The 23,174-nt window shown below is 42.6% G+C and overlaps 1 protein-coding gene across 1 annotated transcript in view; it reads left to right on the forward strand.

Annotated features, from left to right (window-relative positions):
* Nucleotides 1-23,174, forward strand: part of VIPR2 (vasoactive intestinal peptide receptor 2) — a gene marked incomplete at both ends in the record, with an annotated part of 84,161 nt that overhangs the window by 28,600 nt on the left and 32,387 nt on the right. The window contains 4 exons of the mRNA XM_081343351.1: nt 485-592; nt 5,743-5,837; nt 13,266-13,360; nt 21,533-21,674. Of these exons, the coding sequence (XP_081199477.1) occupies nt 485-592; nt 5,743-5,837; nt 13,266-13,360; nt 21,533-21,674 (440 nt within the window). The remainder of the gene's footprint in view (nt 1-484; nt 593-5,742; nt 5,838-13,265; nt 13,361-21,532; nt 21,675-23,174) is intronic.

Raw genomic sequence — 23,174 nt, forward strand, 5'->3', positions numbered from 1 at the left:
GCAGCAATGCATGATTTCTTCTGGCCAGCTGAGAAGATGGCTGGTTGCCCATTTTCCCCCCTGTGATGCATTATAAGGGAATCATCATAGCATTTTATGACTTCTGCAGAGACAACATGTTCTGGTTCATCTGCTGTGCTTCCTTTTATTGTAGACAAGTAACTTTAATTCCAGTTGTGCACTACACACCATCTTCAATAGTTACTATCCTTCATGATCATTTTTTGTGCCCTCCTACCTTCCTGCTTCCTTCTGAAGGTACTTCAAACAATGGATCTAGGAAGATGGACCAATCAAATGCTGTTTATTTTTCCTTCCAAAATTTAACTGATGGACTAATAAACAGTGGAGCCTTTGCCCCCAGTTTTTTTAATAAGATGAAATTGAGAAGATTTCCTCCAATGTTCCCTTCTGTTGGTATTGTTGTTTCCTCTGGAAACATTAATTTGCTCAACAAGTTGAATGTTTTCTACTTATTTTTCAGGATGTGCTGGGAACTGGGATAACATTACCTGCTGGCGTTCTGCAGAAATTGGAGAAACTGTAACAGTCCCTTGTCCGAAAATCTTCAGCAAATTTTTCAGCAAACAAGGTATTAAAATGTCTTTCTGTAATTTGGACTGATGTGTATCTTTGGTTTCTGTGTGTTTTAAATGTTGGAAATAATGGTTATTTCATTAGGCGGGATACAGATTGAAAGGAAAATACATTTGACAAGTGCCTCTTAAGACTTGTGTTTTAAGACAGGTACAACCACCACCATAGCAGGTGGCATGCACCTCTTGTTGCAATTTCAGATACTGACTATATTTAGAAAATAGTCTTGAACAAGGGTTAAGGACAATGAAAAGTATTTTATAGTTTTGATGTTTAATGAAAGGAAATTCTTTTCTCTGATCATCTGTTGGTTTATGATAAGTTTTTTACTATGAAGATATGGGAAAGTCAAATTCATTTTCTTGCATACTTCAAAAGAATCACAAGGATTCTTTTAGGACCCTTATTCTAGGATCAGATCTGTGCTTTCTTTTTTGTTCCAATATTATTATTATCTGAGATCACGCCCACGCTATCTTCTTGCTGTGGCGCGCTCTGACCCTCTGGCTCTCGCCTGCTGCCCTGGGGAAGAGGGAGGACTGACTCCTGAGCTCAGGCTGATCTATTTTAATGCCAGGTCTGTTATGAATAAAGCTCCCCTCATCCATGACTTGATCGAGGAGGAAGACGCAGACCTGGCATGCATCACGGAAACCTGGCTGGGCCCAGAGGGAGGGGTCCCTCTGACTGATTTATCCCCTCCAGGTTTCCGTGTGCTACATCAACCTCGAGCTCAGGGTAGGGGAGGTGGCGTGGCGGTCGTTATCAGAGAGACCCTCCATCCACGGGAGGCCACTGCCCCTCAGATAGACGGATGTGAATCCCTCCTCTTAAGATGGGGTCCTGGTGGTCAGTTGGGCCTACTTCTGGTATACCTCTCTCCAAGCTGCACAGCAACGGTTCTACCCAAGCTACCTGACGCCATCTCAGGATTGGCGGTCGAATTTCCAAAACTTATGGTACTGGGAGACTTTAATCTACCTTCCCTGGGCAGTGCATCAGAAGTGGCCCGAGAGTTCATGGCCTCCATGACGGCCATGGACCTGACTCAAATTACTCAGGACCCAACTCACGAGGGAGGAAACATGCCGGATCTTATTTTTGTCTCTGGGCAGTGGCTAAATGAACTGGGTGGGGTTACTCCAACATCACAACCCCTTTCATGGACAGACCACTACCTCCTGCGGTTGGGCCTCCGTCACGTCACCCCCCGATGTCAGGAGACGGAACCGACCAGGTGGTTCCGCCCCAGGCGCCTGATGGACCCAGATAAATTCCAGATGGCGCTTGGACCGATTCCCACCTCCCTCTCCCACAACCCGGTCGAGTCCTTAGTTAATGCCTGGCAACAGGCTGCTTCGGAGGCGCTCGACCGCGTTGTCCCTTTGCGGCCTCTGACCCGGCGCAAGTCCCGACTCGCTCCTTGGTTCTCCAAGGACCTGCGGGAGATGAAGCGCCAGAGAAGGGGCCTAGAGAGCATTTGGAGAGCCAGTCGGTCTGAGTCTGACCGAACACAGTTAAGATCCTTTTCTAGATCCTATCTTGTGGCAATGAGGGTGGCAAAGCGCGCCTACTTCACCACCCTCATTGCGTCCGCAGATAATCGCCCGGCCGCCCTATTTAGAGTGGTCCGCTCCCTTTTAAGTCAAGAGACGGGAGAGGACCCCCTACATAGACGAGCTGAGGAATTTAGTAAATATCTGGTGGACAAAATTGCTCAGATTCGGGCTGGTCTGGACTCTGACTGGGCAGTATCTAACAAGAGGAAAACGATGAAGTTGGCCGAGTACATTTGGGAAGAGTTTGATCCTGTGACTCCGGATGAAGTGGACAAGATCATGGGGAAACTAAGTGCCGCCACATGTTTGTTGGACCCGTGTCCCTCCTGGCTAGTCTATGCATCTCGGGAGGTTACACGAGGCTGGCTCCTAGCAGTTATCAATGCCTCACTGAGTGAAGGGTACTTCCCTGCTGCCTTGAAAGAGGCGGTGGTAAGGCCCCTCCTCAAGAAACCAGCACTGGACCCAGCTGTTTTAAACAACTTCCGTCCTGTCTCCAACCTTCGCTTCCTTGCGAAGGTCGTTGAGAGCGTGGTGGCACGACAGCTCCCTTTGAACCTGGAGGAAGCTGAATATCTAGATCCGTACCAATCGGGTTTCAGACCAGGGCACAGCACGGAGACGGCATTGGTCGCGCTGGTGAACGATCTCTGGCGGGCCCGAGATAGAGGTTATTCCTCTGTCCTGGTCCTATTAGATCTATCAGCGGCTTTTGATACCATCGACCATGGTATCTTACTGCGTCGTCATGAGGGGCTGGGAGTGGGAGGCACCGTTCTGCGGTGGTTCTCCTCCTACCTCTCGGACCGTTCGCAGACGGTGTTGGCAGGAGGGCAGAGGTCAAGCCCTAGGCCTCTTAATTGTGGAGTGCCTCAGGGTTCGGTGCTCTCGCCCCTCCTGTTCAACATCTATATGAAGCCGCTGGGAGAGATCATCCGGAGCTTTGGGGTGAAATATCATCAATATGCTGATGATACCCAGCTATTCATCTCCACCCCGAACCAACCCAGTGATGCCCTTGATGTGATGTCCCGTTGTCTGGAAGGCGGTACAGATTTGGATGGGAGAAAACAGGCTTCGACTCAACCCGGCCAAGACTGAGTGGCTGTACATACCGTCATCTCGTTTAGTCCAAGAGGTTCCATCTCTGACTATAGGAGGAGAGATGTTACCTCCCATTGATAGAGCACGCAATCTGGGCGTCCTCCTAGATTCACAACTCAGTTTTGAAGATCACATTGGAGCCATGGCTAGGGGGGCATTTGCACAGATTCGTCTTATATACCAATTGCGCCCCTTTTTGGACCGAGATGCCCTACGTACAGTCACCCACGCACTCGTTACCTCCCGTATTGATTACTGTAATGCTCTCTACATGGGGCTGCCCTTGAAGACCACCCGGAGGCTTCAGCTGGTGCAGAATGCAGCTGCACGGGTTGTGATGGGAGCTCCCCGATACTCCCATATTACACCCCTCCTGCGTGAGCTGCATTGGCTACCAGTTGCCCTCCGGGTGAGATTTAAGGTGCTGGTACTTACCTTTAAAGCCCTACATGGCTTAGGTCCGGGATACTTGCAGGACCATCTGCTGCCGGGAACAAATTCCCATCGTCCAGTACGCTCACACAGAGAAGGCCTCCTCAGGGTACCGTCAGCTAGGCAATGTCGGCTGGCGACCCCCAGGGGGAGGGCCTTCTCTGTGGGAGCGCCAACCCTATGGAATCAGCTCCCCCCTGAGCTTCGGATGGCCCAAAACCTCCAATCCTTTCGCCGCGGCCTCAAAACACACCTGTTCCACCAGGCTGACCTAGACTGACAGGCATTTTAATTAATTTATATTTAGTATTTTTAATTCATTTTTTAAATTCTCTAATTTTTTATTGCACTGATGTTCTCAATTTCATTTTATCTTGATTTATGTACTTATTATATGTTTTGTTGTTAGCCGCCCTGAGTCCTTCGGGAGATAGGGCGGGATATAAATCCCATCAATAAATAAAATAAAATAAATAAATATTAGCCACTCCGCCATTTCTTTAATATACAAATGGATGATATATTTGCCAACATGTCTGGCTAGGAGACTCTGGAAGCTGAAGTCCACATAGCTGGAAATTGCCAAGATTGAGAAACACTGCCCTAAATGGAAAAAGCAGACTCCTGCCCCATATAGGGCCAACTGATAAAAGTTTGCCCTCCCGCCCAAGCATGAAGAGCAAGAGGCAGAGAAAAAAACTGATCAGGGTTTGAATTGGCCATAGGTCACCAATCTAGCCTTGTTGACTACCATTACATTCTGGATTGGAATTTGTTAAGTCATCTTCAGGAACAACTCTGATCGATGGAGGAGACAAGCAGATTAGGCTGACACAAAGGATTGTCCAAAAAAACTCTTCCTCAACTTTAGCCTTTCTTCCATGTTTGGATGAGTGTTTTTAAAAATGCATTTTTACCATTCTTGTGTGTCAGATGTGCATTAATCTCTGACTAGTAATTCATCACAGGAACTGAAGCCTTTGATACTCTTGCCATGGGTCATTCAAAATCACTTTAAATAATGATGTTGAGTAATGAGAGGCTTTTATGGAGACAATTTAATTTAAATTATTCTCCCATCCGGCACATTTATAGCCTCAGATTAGTTGTATCTAAAGCTACATATGTTGCTTTAAATGTTAAACAAATTTTTCTGGCCACCGAGTTTCCTTGAGTAGTTGTCATATCCTTAATGACAGACACTTTCTCAGAAAATGAAGAGGGAATCAAAGTCAGTTTGTGCAATAAACTAGGCCTATCATGACAAGCAAGCAACACTTTGCATGGGTGCGATGAATAATGTAGTATCAAAGGAAGTCCAGGAATGTGAGATTGCAAGGAAAAACGTACTGGGAGTGATGTATTTGGGAATCATTTTTGTTTCCAAATCAACTTACCTCAAACTGAATTATATACATAGGGTTCTGTTAGATACAAAGAAACATTTTTATATAAAGCTTTCCTTTTTCCCCAAAAAATGGTTTATTCCCAGTTTCAATATCTTGTTTGCTCCTATGGCCACCTCTTTTACATCCAAATCTTGTCAGTTGGATTGATATCTTGGATTTTGATATTGCCTTGTCTGGTGAGTTATGGGTTGAAACTTTGATTACCTTACCTTGGCTTTTTAATAAGCTATGCTTCTTTGCTGAATCTTATGACATGTTGATTGTATGGGAGAAACTTTAATCCACCCAACTAAATATCACTGGGTTACACTGCTGTTAAATTTTGTCTGATACATTTGGATACAAAGTAGAACAGCTTTTCCAAAGTATTATTATTCCAATAGGAAAAACACTTGGAAATACAACATATTATCACCTAGCACTGATAAGAGCTGTGCTAGTTGTCAATGTTAGTTAGGAGTCTCAGAGTCGTCGTCTCAGTTTATCTGGAATCCATGAGGTTAGAGAAGATTAAATAATTTAATAAAAGTGGAAGATCTAACAAATAAGTTTTAAGGTTAGAAGTTTTGTTGACTTAATGGTGGTGGGAATGTCTGATGCTCATAAAATATATTGCAGTTCTCCCTTGTTCATTTTCTTAGGAAACATCAGCAAAAATTGTACAAGTAAAGGATGGTCAGAGATGTTTCCACATTTTTTCATTGCTTGTGGATTCAAAGATATCGAAGACAACCCGGTAAGAAAAACTTATTGAAAAATACTAAAGAACCATCTTCATTTTTAAGAGATCTGGTATTTGTATGACAGGAAACAAATACAAACGTCCATCTGATTGCATGTTAACCACTGAGTTACTAGCTTCTTTAGGACGATGTTCTGTATTGTCTGTCTTTGCCTCCCTAGAGAAGTCAGTTTTGCAGGTTAAGTTACCAGATTTGGATTGTAATTTCTTTGCTTCCAAAGTATCTTAGCTTTATGCTAGTTAACACAGAGCTTAATGGCAGAAAGTGAAGAGGAACTAAAGAGCCTCTTGTTGCGGGTGAAGAAGGAGAGTGCAAACGTTGGCTTGAAACTTAACATTAAGAAAACCAAGATCATGGTATCCAGCCCTCTCAATTCCTGGCAAATAGACGGGGAAGAAATGGAGGTAGTGACAGATTTTATTTTCCTGGGCTCCAAGATCACTGCAGATGGGGACTGTAGCCAAGAAATTAAAAGACGCTTGCTCCTGGGGAGGAAAGCCATGGCAAATCTAGACAGCACACTAAAAAGCAGAGACATCACCCTGTCAACAAAAGTGCGTATAGTCAAGGCTATGGTCTTCCCAGTTGCAATGTATGGCAGTGAAATTTGGACCATAAAAAAGGCTGAGCGCCAAAGAATTGAGGCCTTTGAACTATGGTGCTGGAGAAGACTCCTGTGAGTCCCTTGGACTGCAAGGTGATCAAACCGGTCAGTCCTAGAGGAGATCAACCCTGACTGCTCTTTAGAAGGCCAGATCCTGAAGCTAAAACTCAAATACTTTAGCCACCTAATGAGAAGGAAGGACTCACTGGAGAAGAGCCTAATGCTGGGAAAGGTTGAGGGCAAGAGAAGAAGGGGACGACAGAGAATGAGGTGGCTGGATGGAGTCCCTGAAGCAGTAGGCGTGAGCTTAAGTGGACTCCAGAAGATGGTAGAGGACAGGAAGGCCTGGAGGAACATTGTCCATGGGGTCCCGATGGGTCGGACACGACTTCGCAGCTAACAACAAAAATCTTTTTTTCTCTCTATAAAAGTGGGGTCTTGCCTCATTTTTTTTAACTGGAGAGCAGTATTTCACAATCTTGGCCACTTCAAAATGTGTGGACTTCCATTCACAGAATTCTCCAGTCTGCCATGCTGACTGAGGAATTATGAAAGTTGAAGTTCATACAGCTCCAAGTGGCTAAGGTTGAGAAACACAGCTGTAGGGGATCATTTCTCATTATAATTTTATTACTTCAGCTTGTAATGACATTCTTTGAAATGATCAGAACAGAAAGTTTCCAAAGGCCATCCTGGAGATATGACTTCTATGAATATGTGACGTTATATGTGGTTTGCACCTGTAATTCTTTTACTTAATAAATCTTTGAGAAAGTGACATTCTGGCAAAAATGTCTGTGTGCTTTCTCTTGTGAGTTTTGACAGCTATAATAAGTTTATTTCTCCTTTTTCTCATCAAGATGCATCAGGGCTATCTATGTGTGAACATATGTCATGCGTACATGTCTTATATAAATATGGCAGCTGCCTGTAGGCTTATTCTGAAGGATTTTTTTTAAAGAAAAGAATGATTGTTTCATGAACTTTGCAAATTAAGGGATTTTTAGAAGGCTAAACAGTTGTAAGTTCTCATGGAAGTGGAATGAGTTTGTTCTTCCAGATGGTTTTTGTCATTCCACATGTCTGGAATACCTCCTACTAACACATGTTATGGCCCCTGTCCAAAGCTCCTTCTCAAATAGCAGATCCTACACTTATTGGCCATTGTGAGCCCTTTGAGGTAGTCCAGATAATGAGCACGACAATGAATACTAAGCCTATCTTTATTGTAAGGTTACATTAACAGAATCTTGCAATCTGAATATCCCTTCTGATCCTTACTTTTGCTCTTGAAAAGTAGGGAGGGCCCCTTCTGAGTTGTTTTATTTTACTGTACACCTTCAGACTCGAATTTTGTTTATCAGACCAATCTAGTCTATGGCTTTTCTTCCTGTCTCTTAAGATCATGCCATTACAGAATGAATGGAGCAAAAAAAAATTAGATGCTGAAGGGCATTTGGGGAAGGCAAATGGCACAATGGGAATTTTACAGCCATGCACAAAGATGCGTTTATTAGAAGGAAAGCTGGTGAAGATAATCTCCTTTAATCCCTTAGGATGGTGTCTGTATTTCATCTTGCTTTTTGTCTTTTTCTTAGGCACGGGAAAAAAGAATTTTTGTTCTATTAGTATCCATGTAGAAGTATAAGAACCCTCAAGATGAGTCTTTCTATTTTTAAACTACTAATTAATTTTTAGAAATAACTTGTGGACTTCAACTCCCAGAATTCCTCAGCCAGGCATGTTGGCTAAGGAATTCTGGGAATCGAAGTATACAAGTCATAAAAGGGCCAAGTTTGAAGACCCCTGGTCTAATGCATGAGTTCCTGGTGAGGAAAGAATGGTCTGAAAGCTTCATGTCATGAATGAAAAGAAATCTCACTCCAAAAGTCTCAGACATGAAGCATTTAAAGGGAAACCTACAATTGATCTATTAATCAAATATGGATGCCAATAGGAAGTTCAGTTATTTTGTGAAAAATTATCTGAGTTGTTTTGCCTTTGTTCTGCCTTCATTCTTTGTCTGCGTCCATGTGTTGCTGGCTGAAGGAACAAGCTGAGATAATCTCTTTAAAATCATTATTTTCTTTTGTTTCCTTCCTTTTTTTGTTTTTCATCCCTGTTTAGTTCCTTATTATTCATATACATAAGTTTTGAATTCTTGCTGAATTGGTTGTCTTATTCTGAAAGGATTTTCACTTAGCGCATGCATCAATTTGTTCAGAACTTTACCTGTTTCAAGTAATTCAGTCCTAGAGAACATAGAGAACCAGAGACCATGTACATTTCATTAAATAAGTAGATAAGGATAGTGGCAGCATTTACATAATAGGACATCCACAGAAGTATGGGAGGGTACAGTAGGATTTGATGGGGAAAAACAAAGGGAAACTCACTTAAGTCAACTGAGAGACCAATTCACCACATCTGCATCTCATTACAATAAATAGGAGCAGCAATGCAGCTGGAAAGGACATGGGTTCAAGTTCAACACAATAAAAAAGCTGGTTAACTCCTATGGAGTTTCTCAATTTGCAAAAAAGTTTTGTTATTAGATATTCCGAGCAGCCAAGCTTTGTCAGCATATGGACAAAGAGTGCGGTATCCTTGCAAGAACAATGTCAACGTTGAAACTTCTCAGTTAAGAATATATTCAATCATCAATTAATTTGAGGCTGCACATTGCCCTTTCCCAAACTATCACCCTCCAGTTGAATTTCCAACTACGGTAACATTTTTAATAGAATCTATTCCACATGATGGAGTAACCATTATTGGATGATTTCAGAAGTGCTCTAAACAAATGAATGAAACTACGAGGGCAATTTGGAAATAAACCTCCATTTAGTTATCAGTGACAGATATAGAACTTGTACACATTAGAAAACTACAACTTTACTTTTCGACCTAATCACCATTCAAACTGATGCACTTGTCATAACGTCTTACAAAGTTTGAAATTCCTTCTACAAAAAAGGAAGGGCGGGGTCTTTATCAATTTGAGGGCGGATGTTGGTTTGTGTTGGTGGGGTGTGGCTGGGGTGTGGCCGGACGATAAAGGAGCATTGGAGCAGGATGCTGCCAATGCTGACTTTGTTCCGGTTTAGTCTTTTGTTTGGCTGCAAGACGAATAAACAACATCACTCGTACCTTGGACGTGTCTGTGGTTTGTCGGCAAGGATGGTTCGTGATAATCTCCTGCCTGAGAATGAAGCCACCCTGTAACACAGTATTGTGAAGCGCATTGTCATAATTGAAGTGATGTGACACAAGCCACTGTTTCATTTTAAAAAATGGTTCATTTTCAATTGATCTAGAGGACGAGTCAACTGCAACACAACTTTCTCCTTCCATTCCTCACTGCCTACTAAACTATTGCGCAGGGCGCCATAGGACAGGCGTCACTATCCCCGCCTATTTCTCGCACATGCTCAAGTGGAGATTTATTTCCAAATTGCCCTCGTACATAGAAGCTTCAGAGTATTGCAAGGAACACAACCAGAGGTGTGGTGTTGCCTGCAAGCTTTGTTTTTAGACTTTCTAGAAGAGCATTTGATGAACAATTGAGAAGGAAATAAGAGTGATAAGCGCACTAGGATAAATTACTTAAATTTCAACTGGATTGGATTGGATGTGGGAATGAATGGAGGTAGACTAATTTTTCTCAAGGTGAGATTTCCCTTCTAATGTTTTTAAAATAGGCTTCAGAAAGGTCAACATTAGAAATGCCATATTTTTGAAGAGCAGAGGCCATACTTCTGACATTGGCCCTGACCATATAATATATTCATAACACCATGCCAACGGTGTCAGGAAAGGAACATTCTCCCTTAAACCCAGCCCTGCTGTCAGTGTAAGGACCTCTGTAAATCAGTTTTATGAAAATCAAGAGAGGCTTTTCACCATTTTAGGAACATGAAAACAACTTCTACCTGTATCTGCCATATATTTATTCCTATAAAGAACAAGCTATAGTTAGCTCCATCGTGCTATGGAGCATCTAGAGATGTACCGCAATGAAACTCCTAAATTTGCTCCTGGCAGGATGTGTGGCAGAATTCTTTTTTAATCTCTTAGCAGAAAATGAAATCTATGTGGCTCTTTAGTCTAATCCTACAGAGCCCTTTTAATATTTTCAATATGCCCTGTAATTTAATTCAAATGGCAATTATGTTAAGAGTGTGAATGAAACCAAAGTGTCAAATGTCATGTAACTTGTTCCAGAGAGAAAAATGATACATTTGGCAATTCTAAGGCTTTGTGCACCGGAAAGCAATAAATTAACACTTTTTCCCCCACATTAAGCAGAAGTGAGAAATATACTTGAAAAGTAGGGGAAAAATGTCCCGTCAAGCAAAACCTGAGCAAGTTAATTTCAGCATAGTAAATCCAATAATAATAGCAGCACTAGGTACTCTTTTGTGTTGCTATACATTTTTAAAGAAATAAAATATTCTTTTTTTTATTGAAAAGTTTTAGAATACATTTTAGAATACAAACCCCCCTCCCCTCCCCCCAGCCCTCCCCTCCCCCCTCCCCGACTTCTCAGAGCTAAATACAGGGTATAAAAATACAAACAAACATAATCTAAAATATGCAAACAACAATAAAATATTAAATTCTATCGCACTTTAACTCTTAGTAAAATAACTACAAGCTAATTATACATCATATAAATCCGCTACTTATTCAAATGCTAAGTGAAACTTAAGAAATAAAATATTCTTGATTTGAAGTAAATGTATTTTGATTTAAAATAATGTACCAATACAATTGAATAATAGCTTTTCAAACAATAAGCATCAAGCACTATATAAGCTGAAAGAACATTTTCCCAGAATTATTATAGTACCATTTTAGAATATCGGCAAAAAGGTTAGCTTTTTAAAGGATTTTTACTTTAAACATAACTTCTGAGGCTATTGTTCCTAAAGATGTGGTGAGTTACTCTTTCAAATGCTGCAAAATAACAGGAGCAAAACCTCCCTCAGAGTGTCTTGATTCACACAACACTTAACTCCATAAAGTGGTTTGATTAGTTTTGATTTCTGTATTATATGAAACCAGTTATTTTGTGTATATCATAATTTATGGCAAAAGGTGGAATAGGCAACATCACCACCAGATGGATCTGTAGCTGGCTGGCAAACCATACTCAATGAGTAGTCCTCAACGGCAGTACATCCACATGGAGAGAAGTAAGCAGTGGGGTACCACAAGGTTCCGTCTTAGGCCCAGTACTCTTCAATATCTTCATCAATGACTTAGATGAGGAAATAGAAGGGGAACTCATCAAATCTGCAGATGACAGAAGTAGCCAACACCCCAGAAGACAAACTCAGGATCCAAACTTGAACAATGGGCCCTGTCTAACAAAATGAGTTTCAGTGTGGAGAAAAGCAAAGTTTTACATTTAGGCAGGAAAAATCAATGGTACAAGTATAGATTGGACAAGACCTGGCTTAAAAACAGTAACTGTGAGAGGGACAGGAGTCCTAGTGGATGATCACTTAACCATGAGCTAGCAGTGTGCAGCAGCAGCCCAAAAAGCTAATACAATCCTGGGTTGTATAAACAGAGGCACAGAATCAAGATCACGCAAGGTATTAGTACCGCTTTATAAAACTTTAGTAAGACCACATCTGGAATACTGCAGCCAATTTTGGTCACCATATCACAAAAAGATGTTGAGAGTTTGGGGAAAAAATTCAGAGAAGAGCAACTAAGATGATCAAAGTCCTGGAGACTAAAACATACAAAAAACGGCTGCAGGACTTGGGTTTGGCTAGTTTAAAGAAAAGAAGAAACGGGCGACATGATAACAGTATTCCAGTATTTGAGGGGCTGCCACAAAGACAAGGAGGTCACATTATTCTCCAAAGCACCAGAGGGCAGGAAACAATGCTTGGAAACTGAACAAAGAGACAAGCAACCTTGAATTAAGGAGAAACTTCCTGACAATGAGGACAATTAGCCAGTGGAACAGCTTGCCTCCAGAAATTGTGGGCACTCCATCACTGGAGATTTTAAAGAAGAGGTTAGACAGTGGTGAAATTTTGGAAATATGAACTTGGGATGGGTTTCTGTTCTCTGGAACAATTTCTCCCTTCCCCTGTATATGATATCCCAAAGTCTTCTTGCCTTTAGGAATATGCTTAAGATTTGGCTCTTCCCCCAAGCATTAGTGGTCCTGTGAATGGTTGAGCGCTTGGTCACCATTTTACATTTGTATATTGTTTGCTTGTTGTTAGGTGGTTTTTTTTCTTCTTTTTGATTTACTGTGTTTATGTTGTATGGCAGAGGTCCCCAGTCTTTTGGGCACCAGTGACCGGTTCCATGGAGAGAGGTTTTTTCATAGACTAGAGCAGGTATGGTTTCATGTACTGCCTGCATCCCGCAGATGGGGCTTTGCTTGTTTGCGCAAACCGGTTTCTGGCATGCCGCAGTCTGGTGCCAGTCCATGGACCAGGAGTTGGGGACCCCTGTTGTATGGAACCCAGAAGCACACAATCTGAGTTGGGCTGTATTATAAATGTATGACTGACTGACTGAATGAATGACTGTTGGATGGTTGTATGCTGGGGTTTGTCACTTACACAATATAGACCAAGATTCTGGAAAGGAGAGTATTTTCTGCCTAAATAGTGAGATGTGCAGTACACAAATTTAATAAATAAATAAATTTCTCCATTTGACAGGTACAAAAGTGTTTTATGTAATATCCATGGTCTACTGTATTTAAAAGGCAATTCTCTTGCTGAATCTTTTCCAAATGTCTACCCATGGCAATTAATTAAAATACATCTTTGCTCCATAGGTTTTCTATGTTTGGGTGAAAGCAGTTTATACCCTTGGACACAGTGTTTCTCTCATTGCTCTGATCACAGGAAGCATCATTCTTTGCGTTTTCAGGTAAGTTTGTTGAAACATTGGCAGGGACTAAGTATTTTGGAACAGTGGTAGAATAGGAAGAGGTAACATTCTCACTAATCGCTTAACAGGTCCCTTATTTTATTTTTTAAATAAAGCCTCCTTTGAATCAAAATCAGCTCCTGGTGATCTGAAGGACATGACCATGTAGTTATCTTGGCAACAGTATATAAATTGTTTATTGTTATCTTCTTTGGAGAAGGGACGCGGTGGCTCAGTGGGTTAGGACGCTGAGCTTGTCGATCAGAAGTCGGCAGTTTGGCGGGTCGAATCCCAAGTGCTGCATAGCAGAGTGAGCGCCTGTTACTCGTCCCAGCTTCTGCCAGCCTAGCAGTTCAAAAGCACGTAAAAATGCAGGTAGAAAAATAGGGACCACTATGGTGGGAAGGTAACAGCGTTCCGTGCGCCTTTGGCATCTAGTCATGCCGACCACATGACCACGGAGACGTCCTCGGACAAACGCTGGCTCTTCGGCTTTGAAACGGAGATGAGCACCGGCCCCTAGAGTCGGAAACGACTAGCACGCATGTGCGGGGGAACCTTTACCTTTACCTTCTTTGGGAGTATTTTTGGACTTCTAATCTTCTATAATTTTAGAGTCTTCATCCAAAATATTAAATAGTTTGTAGGCTGATACAGATGTTAAGGTTTTGCATTTGTTCAGATGTGTTTAATTGCAACCATTTAATTAAAATGATAAATGGAAAGCAACAGGTTTGCTGCAAGCCAGAGTGCCATTCTGCAGTATTATCTATATTTCTAAAAATCCTTTCGGAACCGAGACAAGCCCTATAGAAATGTAGATGAACATAGTCCTGTGCTTTGCCAGCCCTCTGGAGCCCAGGACCTTGCAGTCCAGCAAAGAGGCCTACCTGCTGAGGCAAATAGGTAACTGGGTGGGGAGATCTAAATGAGGTAATGTGGGACAATCTTATTGAATTGCCTTTTAAAGAAGAGTTGTTTTGAGGCTGGCTGTTTTTGTCAACTCAGCCATTTTCTGAATGGGCAGATCTTTCCCTCGACAGGCATTTTATGTGAATACCAACATAATTTCAAAATTCCTAATGTATCCAGGGCCTAAAATGGATTTGGAACAGCAGCAGCCATAGACGATTTATTGTTTTATTAAAGAACAGTGCTGATTAGTGAACCTAATTTAAACTGGGCAGTATTATACTGCAGAAAGCTTGTGGGTTCAAGGGCAATTCTAGAGAAGATTGATAAAGAGAGTTGTTGGGTAAGAGCAAGAAGGGATCACAAAATGAGGAACAGGATGCACTGCAAGACCTTCCCCCTCCTTTGCAAAAGATGTCCCCAGGACTAATGTAGTTAGAAAATGTTCTACCAGTCAGTCAGGCAAGAAGGCAGTGTCAGTCTAAGAAAACGAGGATGGGCAGCTAATATACAGTATATGTAGTCCTTTCTTTATTGTATCTTTAGGATGTAAATAAAAAAGAGAATAATTAGGAATTGCCATTTGTACTTACACAATAAAGCAATAATATAACTTGCAAATATAAACAGTTAAAAAAACAAGGCTATGATATTTAGTAGTAGGAAAAAGAGTTAGCTCTGTAAGGAAGCAGCTTAAAGAAGTGAGTGCTGAAATGCAACTATCTTACTTGTAAAATCAGGTTCCCCTTTGAGGCAAAGGGTGTTCCTGGGACAGATCAGTGAGGAACATTATAGGCAGTACTTTTTTGTAAAAGAAAAAGGTGCCGGAACTCACACGTCATACAACCTGCCTTGCCTACCCTACAAGGTTCCATCTAAAAAAGGTGCCGGAACTCTGTTCTGAGCATTCTATGAGAAACAAAGCCCTGATTATAGGATTTGCCAAAAATATGTACCCCCAGCAGGGTCCCCCAAGACATGCAGGTAATCCTAGCTGCCCGGCTAAGCCAACATAATGGCCAACAACAATATAAGAAGATGTTGGAGGTGGATTATCACTTTAGTAACAATGGCAAAGACTGTTCTGTACCAGCCTGCTACCGGTCCTGCAGAAAAGGCAGGGACAACCCCTTTTACAAGAAGGCAAGAGGCTGGAACTAAGCCTACCAAATTTATGGATACAAAAGCAAACAAGACACGAACCATGAAACAGGAGCTATTCAAGCGGTTGCCTTCAGCAAACCAGCCCTCCCACGCATTCCCCTTTTATACAGTTCAGGGCATGGCTTCTCTCTGCCTCCTTCCGAGGTGCCCCATTGCCTTCCTCTGTTTACTCCTGATTGACTGCCTCCTGCGTCGGGCGTCCTTGAACAGGGCCAGCTGTGGGTCATCTTCATCCACGCTGTCAGGCTCACACAGCTGGGTCTGCGTCGTGACCAGGTGGGAGGGGCCTGGCTGAGGGCTCTCATCAACAAGCTCTCCAACCCCCTCAGCAAGCTCTTCAACACCCCCCTCCTCCTCTGAGTCGTCCGACCCAACTGCCGAACCCACAGGCTGACCCTGAATCACAACAAAGACATCATTTCATACTGCATAGAAGAAAGCAGTATAAACCATATTTTGCCAAGTAGACCATATGGATAAGCAGAAGTAGAATGTTGTTAGGTAAATAGGTACCACAGAACATCTCGCCATCTTCCATGAGAAAACTTTACAAAGAACAGGAAGCTGCAGTCAGGATGCAGCATGTAGAAATAATCTGTCTCTTGAACAATAGACTGTTCTAGGAGGTTTAACACATCTATTTTTAAGGGAAATTTTTTTGTTGTTTAGTTGCTAAGCCGTATCCAACTCTTCACAACCCCATGGACCATAGCACACCAGACCCCCATCCTCCAGTGTCTCCTGGAGTTTGCCCAAATTCATGTTCAATGCATCAATGTTACTATCTGACCATCTCATCCACTGCCATCCTCTTCTCCTTTTCCCAACATCAGGGCCAATGGCCCTCTCTTCTCATTAGGTGAACAAAGTATTTGAGCTCCAGTTTTAGCATCTGTCCTTCCAAAGAAGAGTCATAGTTGATTTCCTTTAGAATTGGCTGATTTGATCTCCTTACAGTCCAAAGGACCCTCAAGAGTCTTCTCCAAGACCACAACTCAAAAGCATCAATTCTTCAGCACTTCCTTATGATCCATCTCTCACAGCCATACATAACTATTCTAAAACCCAGCTCTTTCAAGTAAAGGCTAAAATGTTGGCCTTATCCTTTCACAACTATAAAACTATAGTGCCTCCTTGTAACCCTCCAAGGAGAGAGAGAAAAAATAAGAAAGCACATTATCTCATCCCTGCCTTAAAATAAGTCACTTTAACAATTCTTTCAAGTTAAGACATAGCCATCAGTTTTTCTTAGTTTTCAGTGAAATTCCTCAAGATCCCTCATTTGTCACATAAGAACTTGTAAAAAAGAGCAATTTTGCATTTTGTTGTTGTTGTTAGCTGCGAAGTCGTGTCTGACCCATTGCGACCCTATGGACAACGTTCCTCCAGGCCTTCCTGTCCTCTACCATCTTCTGGAGTCCATTTAAGCTCACGCCTACTGCTTCAGTGACTCCATCCAGCCACCTCATTCTCTGTCGTCACCTTCTTCTCTTGCCCTCAATCTTTCCCAGCATTAGGCTCTTCTCCAGTGAGTCCTTCCTTCTCATTAGGTGGCCAAAGTATTTGAGTTTTAGCTTCAGGATCTGGCCTTCTAAAGAGCAGTCAGGGTTGATCTCCTCTAGGACTGACCGGTTTGATCGCCTTGCAGTCCAAGGGACTCGCAGGAGTCTTCTCCAGCACCACAGTTCAAAGGCCTTAATTCTTTGGCACTCAGCCTTTTTTATGGTCCAACTTTCACTGCCATACATTGCAACTGGGAAGACCATAGCCTTGACTATACGCACTTTTGTTGACAGGGTGATATCTCTGCTTTTTAGTGTGCTGTCTAGATTTGCCATGGCTTTCCTCCCAAGGAGCAAGCGTCTTTTAATTTCTTGGCTACAGTCCCCATCTGCAGTGATCTTGGAGCCCAGGAAAATAAAATCTGTCACTACCTCCATTTCTTCCCCGTCTATTTGCCAGGAATTGAGAGGGCCGGATGCCATGATCTTGGTTTTCTTAATGTTAAGTTTCAACCCAAGTTTTGCACTCTCCTTCTTCACCCGCAACAAGGGGCTCTTTAGTTCTTCACTTTCTGCCATTAGAGTGGCATCATCTGCATATCCTAGGTTGTTGATATTTCTTCCGGCAATCTTAATTCCAACTTTTGATTCATCTAGCCCTGCCTTTCTCATGATGTGCTCTGCATAAAAGTTAAATAGGCAGGGCGACAGTATACAACCTTGACAGACTCCTTTCCCAATTTTGAACCAATCAGTGGTTCCGTATCCAGTTCTCACTGTTACTTCTTGGCCCACATATAGGTTTCTCAAGAGACAAATAAGATGGTCTGGTATACCCATCTCTTTAACAACTTGCCACAGTTTGTTATGATCCACACAATCAAAGGCTTTAGCATAGTCAATGAAGCAGAAGTAGATGTTTTTCTGGAATTCTCTAGCTTTCTCCATGATCCAGCATATGTTGACAATTTGATCTCTAGTTCCTCTGCCTCTTCGAAATCCTGCCTGTACTTCTGGTAGTTCTCGGTCCACATACTGCTGGAGTCTAGCTTGTAGGATTTTAAGCATAACTTTACTAGCATGAGAAATGAGTGCAATGGTGTGATAGTTTGAACATTCTTTGGCACTGCCTTTCTTTGGAATTGAAATGTAAACTGATCTTTTCCAATCCTGTGGTCACTGCTGAGTTTTCCAAGTTTGATGGCAAATTGAGTGTAGCACTTTTACTGCATCGTCTTAAGATTTTGAATAGCTCAGCTGGAATACTGTCACCTCCACTAGCTTTGTTTTTGCTCAGCTTTTCTAAGGCCCACTTCACTTCACATTCTAGGATGTCTGGCTTGAGGTCAGTGACCACCTCATTGTGATTATCAGGGACGTTAAGCTCATTCTTGTATAGTTCTTCTGTGTAATTTTGCCGCCTCTTCTTAATCTCTTCTGCCTCTGTTAGGTCCCTGCCATTTTGGTCCTTTATAATGCCCATTTTTTCATGAAACGTTCCCTTCATTTCTCCAATTTTCTTGAAAAGATCTCTGGTCCTCCCTATTCTATTGTTTTCTTCTATTTCTTTCCACTGTTCATTTAAGAAGGCATTTTTATCTCTTCTAGCTATTCTCTGGAATTCTGCATTCAATTGGGCATATCTTTCTTTTTCTCCCTTGCCTTTCGCTTCCCTCCTTTCCTCAGCTATTTGCAAAGCTTCCTCAGACAGCCATTTTGCTTTATTGCATTTCTTTTTCTTTGGGATGGTTTTGGTTGCTACCTGTTGTACAATGTTGCGAACCTCTGTCCATAGTTCTTCAGGCACTCTGTCTATCAGATCTAATTCCTTAAATTTATTTGTCACCTCTACTGTATATTCAACAGGGATATGATTTAATTCATACCTGAGTGGCCTAGTGCTTTTTCCTACTTTCTTCAGTTTAAGCCTAAACTTTGCAATGAGAAGCTCATGGTCTGAGCCACAGTCAGCTCCTGGTCTTGTTTTTACTGACTGTATAGAGCTTCTCCACCTTTGGCTGCAGAGCATATAGTCAATCTGATTTCTGTGTTGACCGTCTGGTGATGTCCATGTGTAGAGCCATCTCTTGGGTTGTTGGAAAAGAGTGTTTGCTATCACCATCGTATTCTCTTGACAAAGTTCTATCAGCCTGTGCCCTGCTTCATTTTGTACTCCAAGGCCAAACTTGCCAATTATTCCAGTTATCTTTTGGCTTCCTACTTTAGCATTCCAATCCCCCATGATGATGATGATGATGATGATGATGATGATGATGATAATAATAATAATAATAATAATAATAATAATAATAATAATAATAATAATAGTAATAGTAATAGTAATAGTAATATAAAGTTGGAAGGGACCTTGGAGGTCATCTAGTGAAACCCCCTGCTCAGGCAGGAAACCCTATACCATTTCAGGCAAATGGCTGTCTAGTCTCTTCTTAAAAACCTCCAGTGTTGGAGCATTCACCACCTCTGGAGGCAGGTTGTTCCACTGGTTAATTGTTCTAACTGTCAGGAAGTTTCTCCTTAGTTCTAGGTTGCTTCTCTCCTTCACTAGTTTCCATCCGTTGCTTCTTGTCCTGCTTTCAGGTGCTTTGGAGAATAGCTTGACTCCCTCTTCTTTGTGGTAGCCCCTGAGATATTGGAACACTGCTATCATGTCACCCCTCACCCTTCTCTTTATTAAACTACACATACCCAATTCCAGCAACCGTTCCCTATATGTTTTAGCCTCCAGCCCCCTAATCATCTTTGTTGCTCTTCTCTGTACCCTTTCTAGAGTCTCGACATCTTTTTTACATCGTGGTGACCAAAACTGGATGCAGTATTCCAGGTGTGGCCTTACCAAAGCATTCTAAAGTGGTATTAGTACTTCACTTGATCTTGATTCTATCCCTCTGTTAATGCAGCCTAGCACTGTGTTGGCTTTTTTGGCAGCTGCAGCACACTGCTGGCTCATATTGAAGTGATTGTCTACTAAGACTCCGAGATCCCTCTCACAGTTACTACTATTGAGCAAGGTACCATCTATACTATACCTATGCATTTGATTTTTCCTGCCTAAATGTAGAACCTTACTTTTTTCACCATTGAATTTCATTTTGTTAGATAGTGCCCAGTGTTCGAGTCTGTCCAGATCCTTCTGTATCTTAAGCCTATCTTCTGGAGTATTGGCTATTCCTGCCAGCTTGGTGTCGTCTGCAAATTTGATGAGTTCCCCATCTATCCCCTCATCCAAATCATTAATGAAGATATTGAAGAGCACTGGGCCCAGAACAGAGCCCTGGGGCACCCCTTCCTTCCATGTAGATGCGGTTCCATTGAGGACCACACGCTGAGTACGGCCTGTCAGCCAGCTACGAATCCATCTGGTGGTAATGCTATCTAACCCACATTTTTCTATCTTATCAAGTAGTAGGTTGTGATCTACTTTATCAAATGCCTTACTGAAGTCCAAGTAAATTATATCTAAGGACATCATTTTTGGGTGTTAGTTCTATAAGGTGCTGTAGGGCTTCATAGAACCGGTGAATTTCATCCTCTTCAGCACCGGTGGTTGGGGCATAGACTTGGACTACTGTGATATTGAATGGTTTGCCTTGGATTCGAACTGAGATCATTCTGTCATTTTGAGGATTGTATCCCAGTATTGCTTTTCCTACTCTTTTATCGACTATGAAGGCTACTCCATTTCTTCTGAGGGATTCTTGCCCACAGTAGTATACCTAAAGGTCATCTGAATTAAATTCACCCATTCCTGTCCATTTTAGTTTGCTGATACCTAAGGTGTCAATGTTCAGTCTTGTCATCTCTTGTTTGACTACGTCCAGCTTTCCTTGACTCAAGGATCTTACATTCCAGGTTCCTATGGAGAAAAAATCTTTACAGCATCGGACTTTCCTTTCACCACCAGACACATCCATAGCTGAGCATCCTTTCAGCTTTGGCCCAGTCGCTTCATTCTTTCTGGCACTACTAGTACTAGCCCTCTGCTCTTCCCCAGTAGCATATTGGACGGCTTCCGACCTGAGGGGCTCATCTTCCAGTGTCATATCGTTTTGCCTTTTGGTACTGTCCATAGGGTTTTCATGGCAAAGATACTGGAGTGGGTTGCCATTTCCTTCTCCAGTGGATCACGTTTTGTCAGAACTCTCTGCTATGACCTTTCCGTCTTGGGTGGCCCTGCACGGCATAGCTCATAGCTTCATTGAATTACGCAAGCCCCTTCGCCACGACAAGGCAGTAATCCATGAAGGGGAATTTTGCATTTTAGCAACTATTTAATTTTTATGCTGTTCAGATGGAGCATGAGACATCCTGATCCTTCACTGCTAGCTTCAATGTATGGTGCCTCAGGAGTTTCTGGACTAAAAGCAGAGATTTTGGCATTATTATATTTTAACAGTAAAGTTGATGCAGCTTGTAGAATAGCAGAGGGCAAAGCAGAATATAGATATGGTGCTCTCAAGAGCTACACCTACATTATAATCTTTTCATAGTTCTATCAAATAACAGAAGGTAAGTAGAAAGATTTTCAGCTATACTTTGGTTCCAGAAACTACTTTGTTTTTCTTTCCATATGTAGGAAACTTCACTGCACTCGGAACTATATACATTTGAATCTGTTCCTGTCTTTCATTTTAAAGGCAGTCTCTGTCTTAGTTAAAGATGGAATCCTCTATTCCGACACTAGTACAGATAAGTGTTCAGATGTTCATGCTTCTTGGGTAAGTAGTTAATATTACTTAATGTGTTTCCTTTCTAATGATCTTTGAGATGGTTGTAGGTTATATCAAACCTCACATGAGATGAGTACCAGCAAGGGCAGTGAGGCTTTTGTTGGCTTGCTGGAAAAGAATTGGAACAGAGTAAGAGTGTCTATGGAGATTCTTAGTCATCCAGTTCATGGTTGTCCCAAAAGTGCTTTTTCAGGAGGCAACTGGACTTTCTTGTTTTTCTTTGAAGAAATTTCACTTCTCAATCAAGAAGCTTCTTCAGCTCTGTCTGGGTGGTGGGGAATGGAAAGATTTATATTCCTTGCAGACAGAATTATTGAGGCTATTTGGAGTTGTACCTGTGTCCTCAGGGTCACCTGAGTAGTGCAAATGTGTGTGGAGTCTTTTCTGCTGCAGGATGTTTTCTGCCCTGGGTCCCTTCGCTGTTGAAGACAGGCAGAGGCTGTTGGGGATGTGTTTTGTTCGCGGCGGGTTCCAGTAAGAAGGAGGACAGCAGGCTTAAAGTTCAAACAGCTCTTTTTATTTGCCTCACAGGAACGAACGGCAAGGGGACAATCTCCCCCTTATATAGGGATGTCAGCAAGAGGCTAGCCAATCCCTGTCTTAGAATGCTTCCCGCCATTTCAGCTCCTTCCAATCCCCGCGGACCATGTGTGCAGCTGTCAAACTCAGCTGTCAACTGTAGCCGCGTGTGGAGCTGTCAACTAAAACCGCGTGTGCGGCTGTCAGCTGTCAAACAGGGCTGACTCGCGAATCTTTGTTAAACAGTATTGATAATCACATATAATACATCCCTTCCCCCCCATAAGTAACCATTTAACTTATTTACATTATAAAGGTTGTGTTTAGATGTCCATTTGGCCTACCCCTGGGGTTTCAGCCAAACGTAGTCCTGTAGGTATGCAGGCGGCTTTCTTTCTCGGTTGGAGCGTCGGAGAGGTTGGTACGTCGCTTTCTCCCTGGGGAGGGAGATAGTCTCTGCCGGCTCGGCTGCCGGGCTTGTTGGGGTGCTTGGTGTTTCTTTGGGGTCTGGGCGGCTCCTGTTCCTTTCGGGCGGTGTTGATTCTGCGGTGTTGGGGGTGATGTAAATGGGGTCTGCTGCAACTGGATCTGCCACCGGTTCAGGGTTGCTCAGTCCTCGTTTTCTAAGCTGGTCGAGGTGTCTCCTCATCTGACGGCCCCCTTCCCCCTCAACCAAATAAGAAATTGGTCCCGTGCGTAGAATAACTGTCCCAGGCAGCCATTTGTCCCCTTGGCCGAAATTCCTAGCCCAGATAAGATCACCTGGGTTAAATTGTCGTGGTAGGGGTGGTAGCTCGGGTGCAGTAGTTACCCTGTCGGGGTGGAATCTGTTCAGCTTGGTTGTTAGTCGACGCCCCCAGCGTAATTCTGCCAGGCTCTTGCCAGTAGTTGTGCAGGGGGTTGAGTGCTGTGCGAGCAGGAATTGTGCAAGCCGCTGGTGCCAGTCTCCTGAGATGATACGCCGCAAAG

This window comes from Vipera berus, assembly GCF_964194415.1.
Source record: "Vipera berus genome assembly, chromosome: Z".
Lineage (NCBI taxonomy): Eukaryota > Metazoa > Chordata > Lepidosauria > Squamata > Viperidae > Vipera > Vipera berus.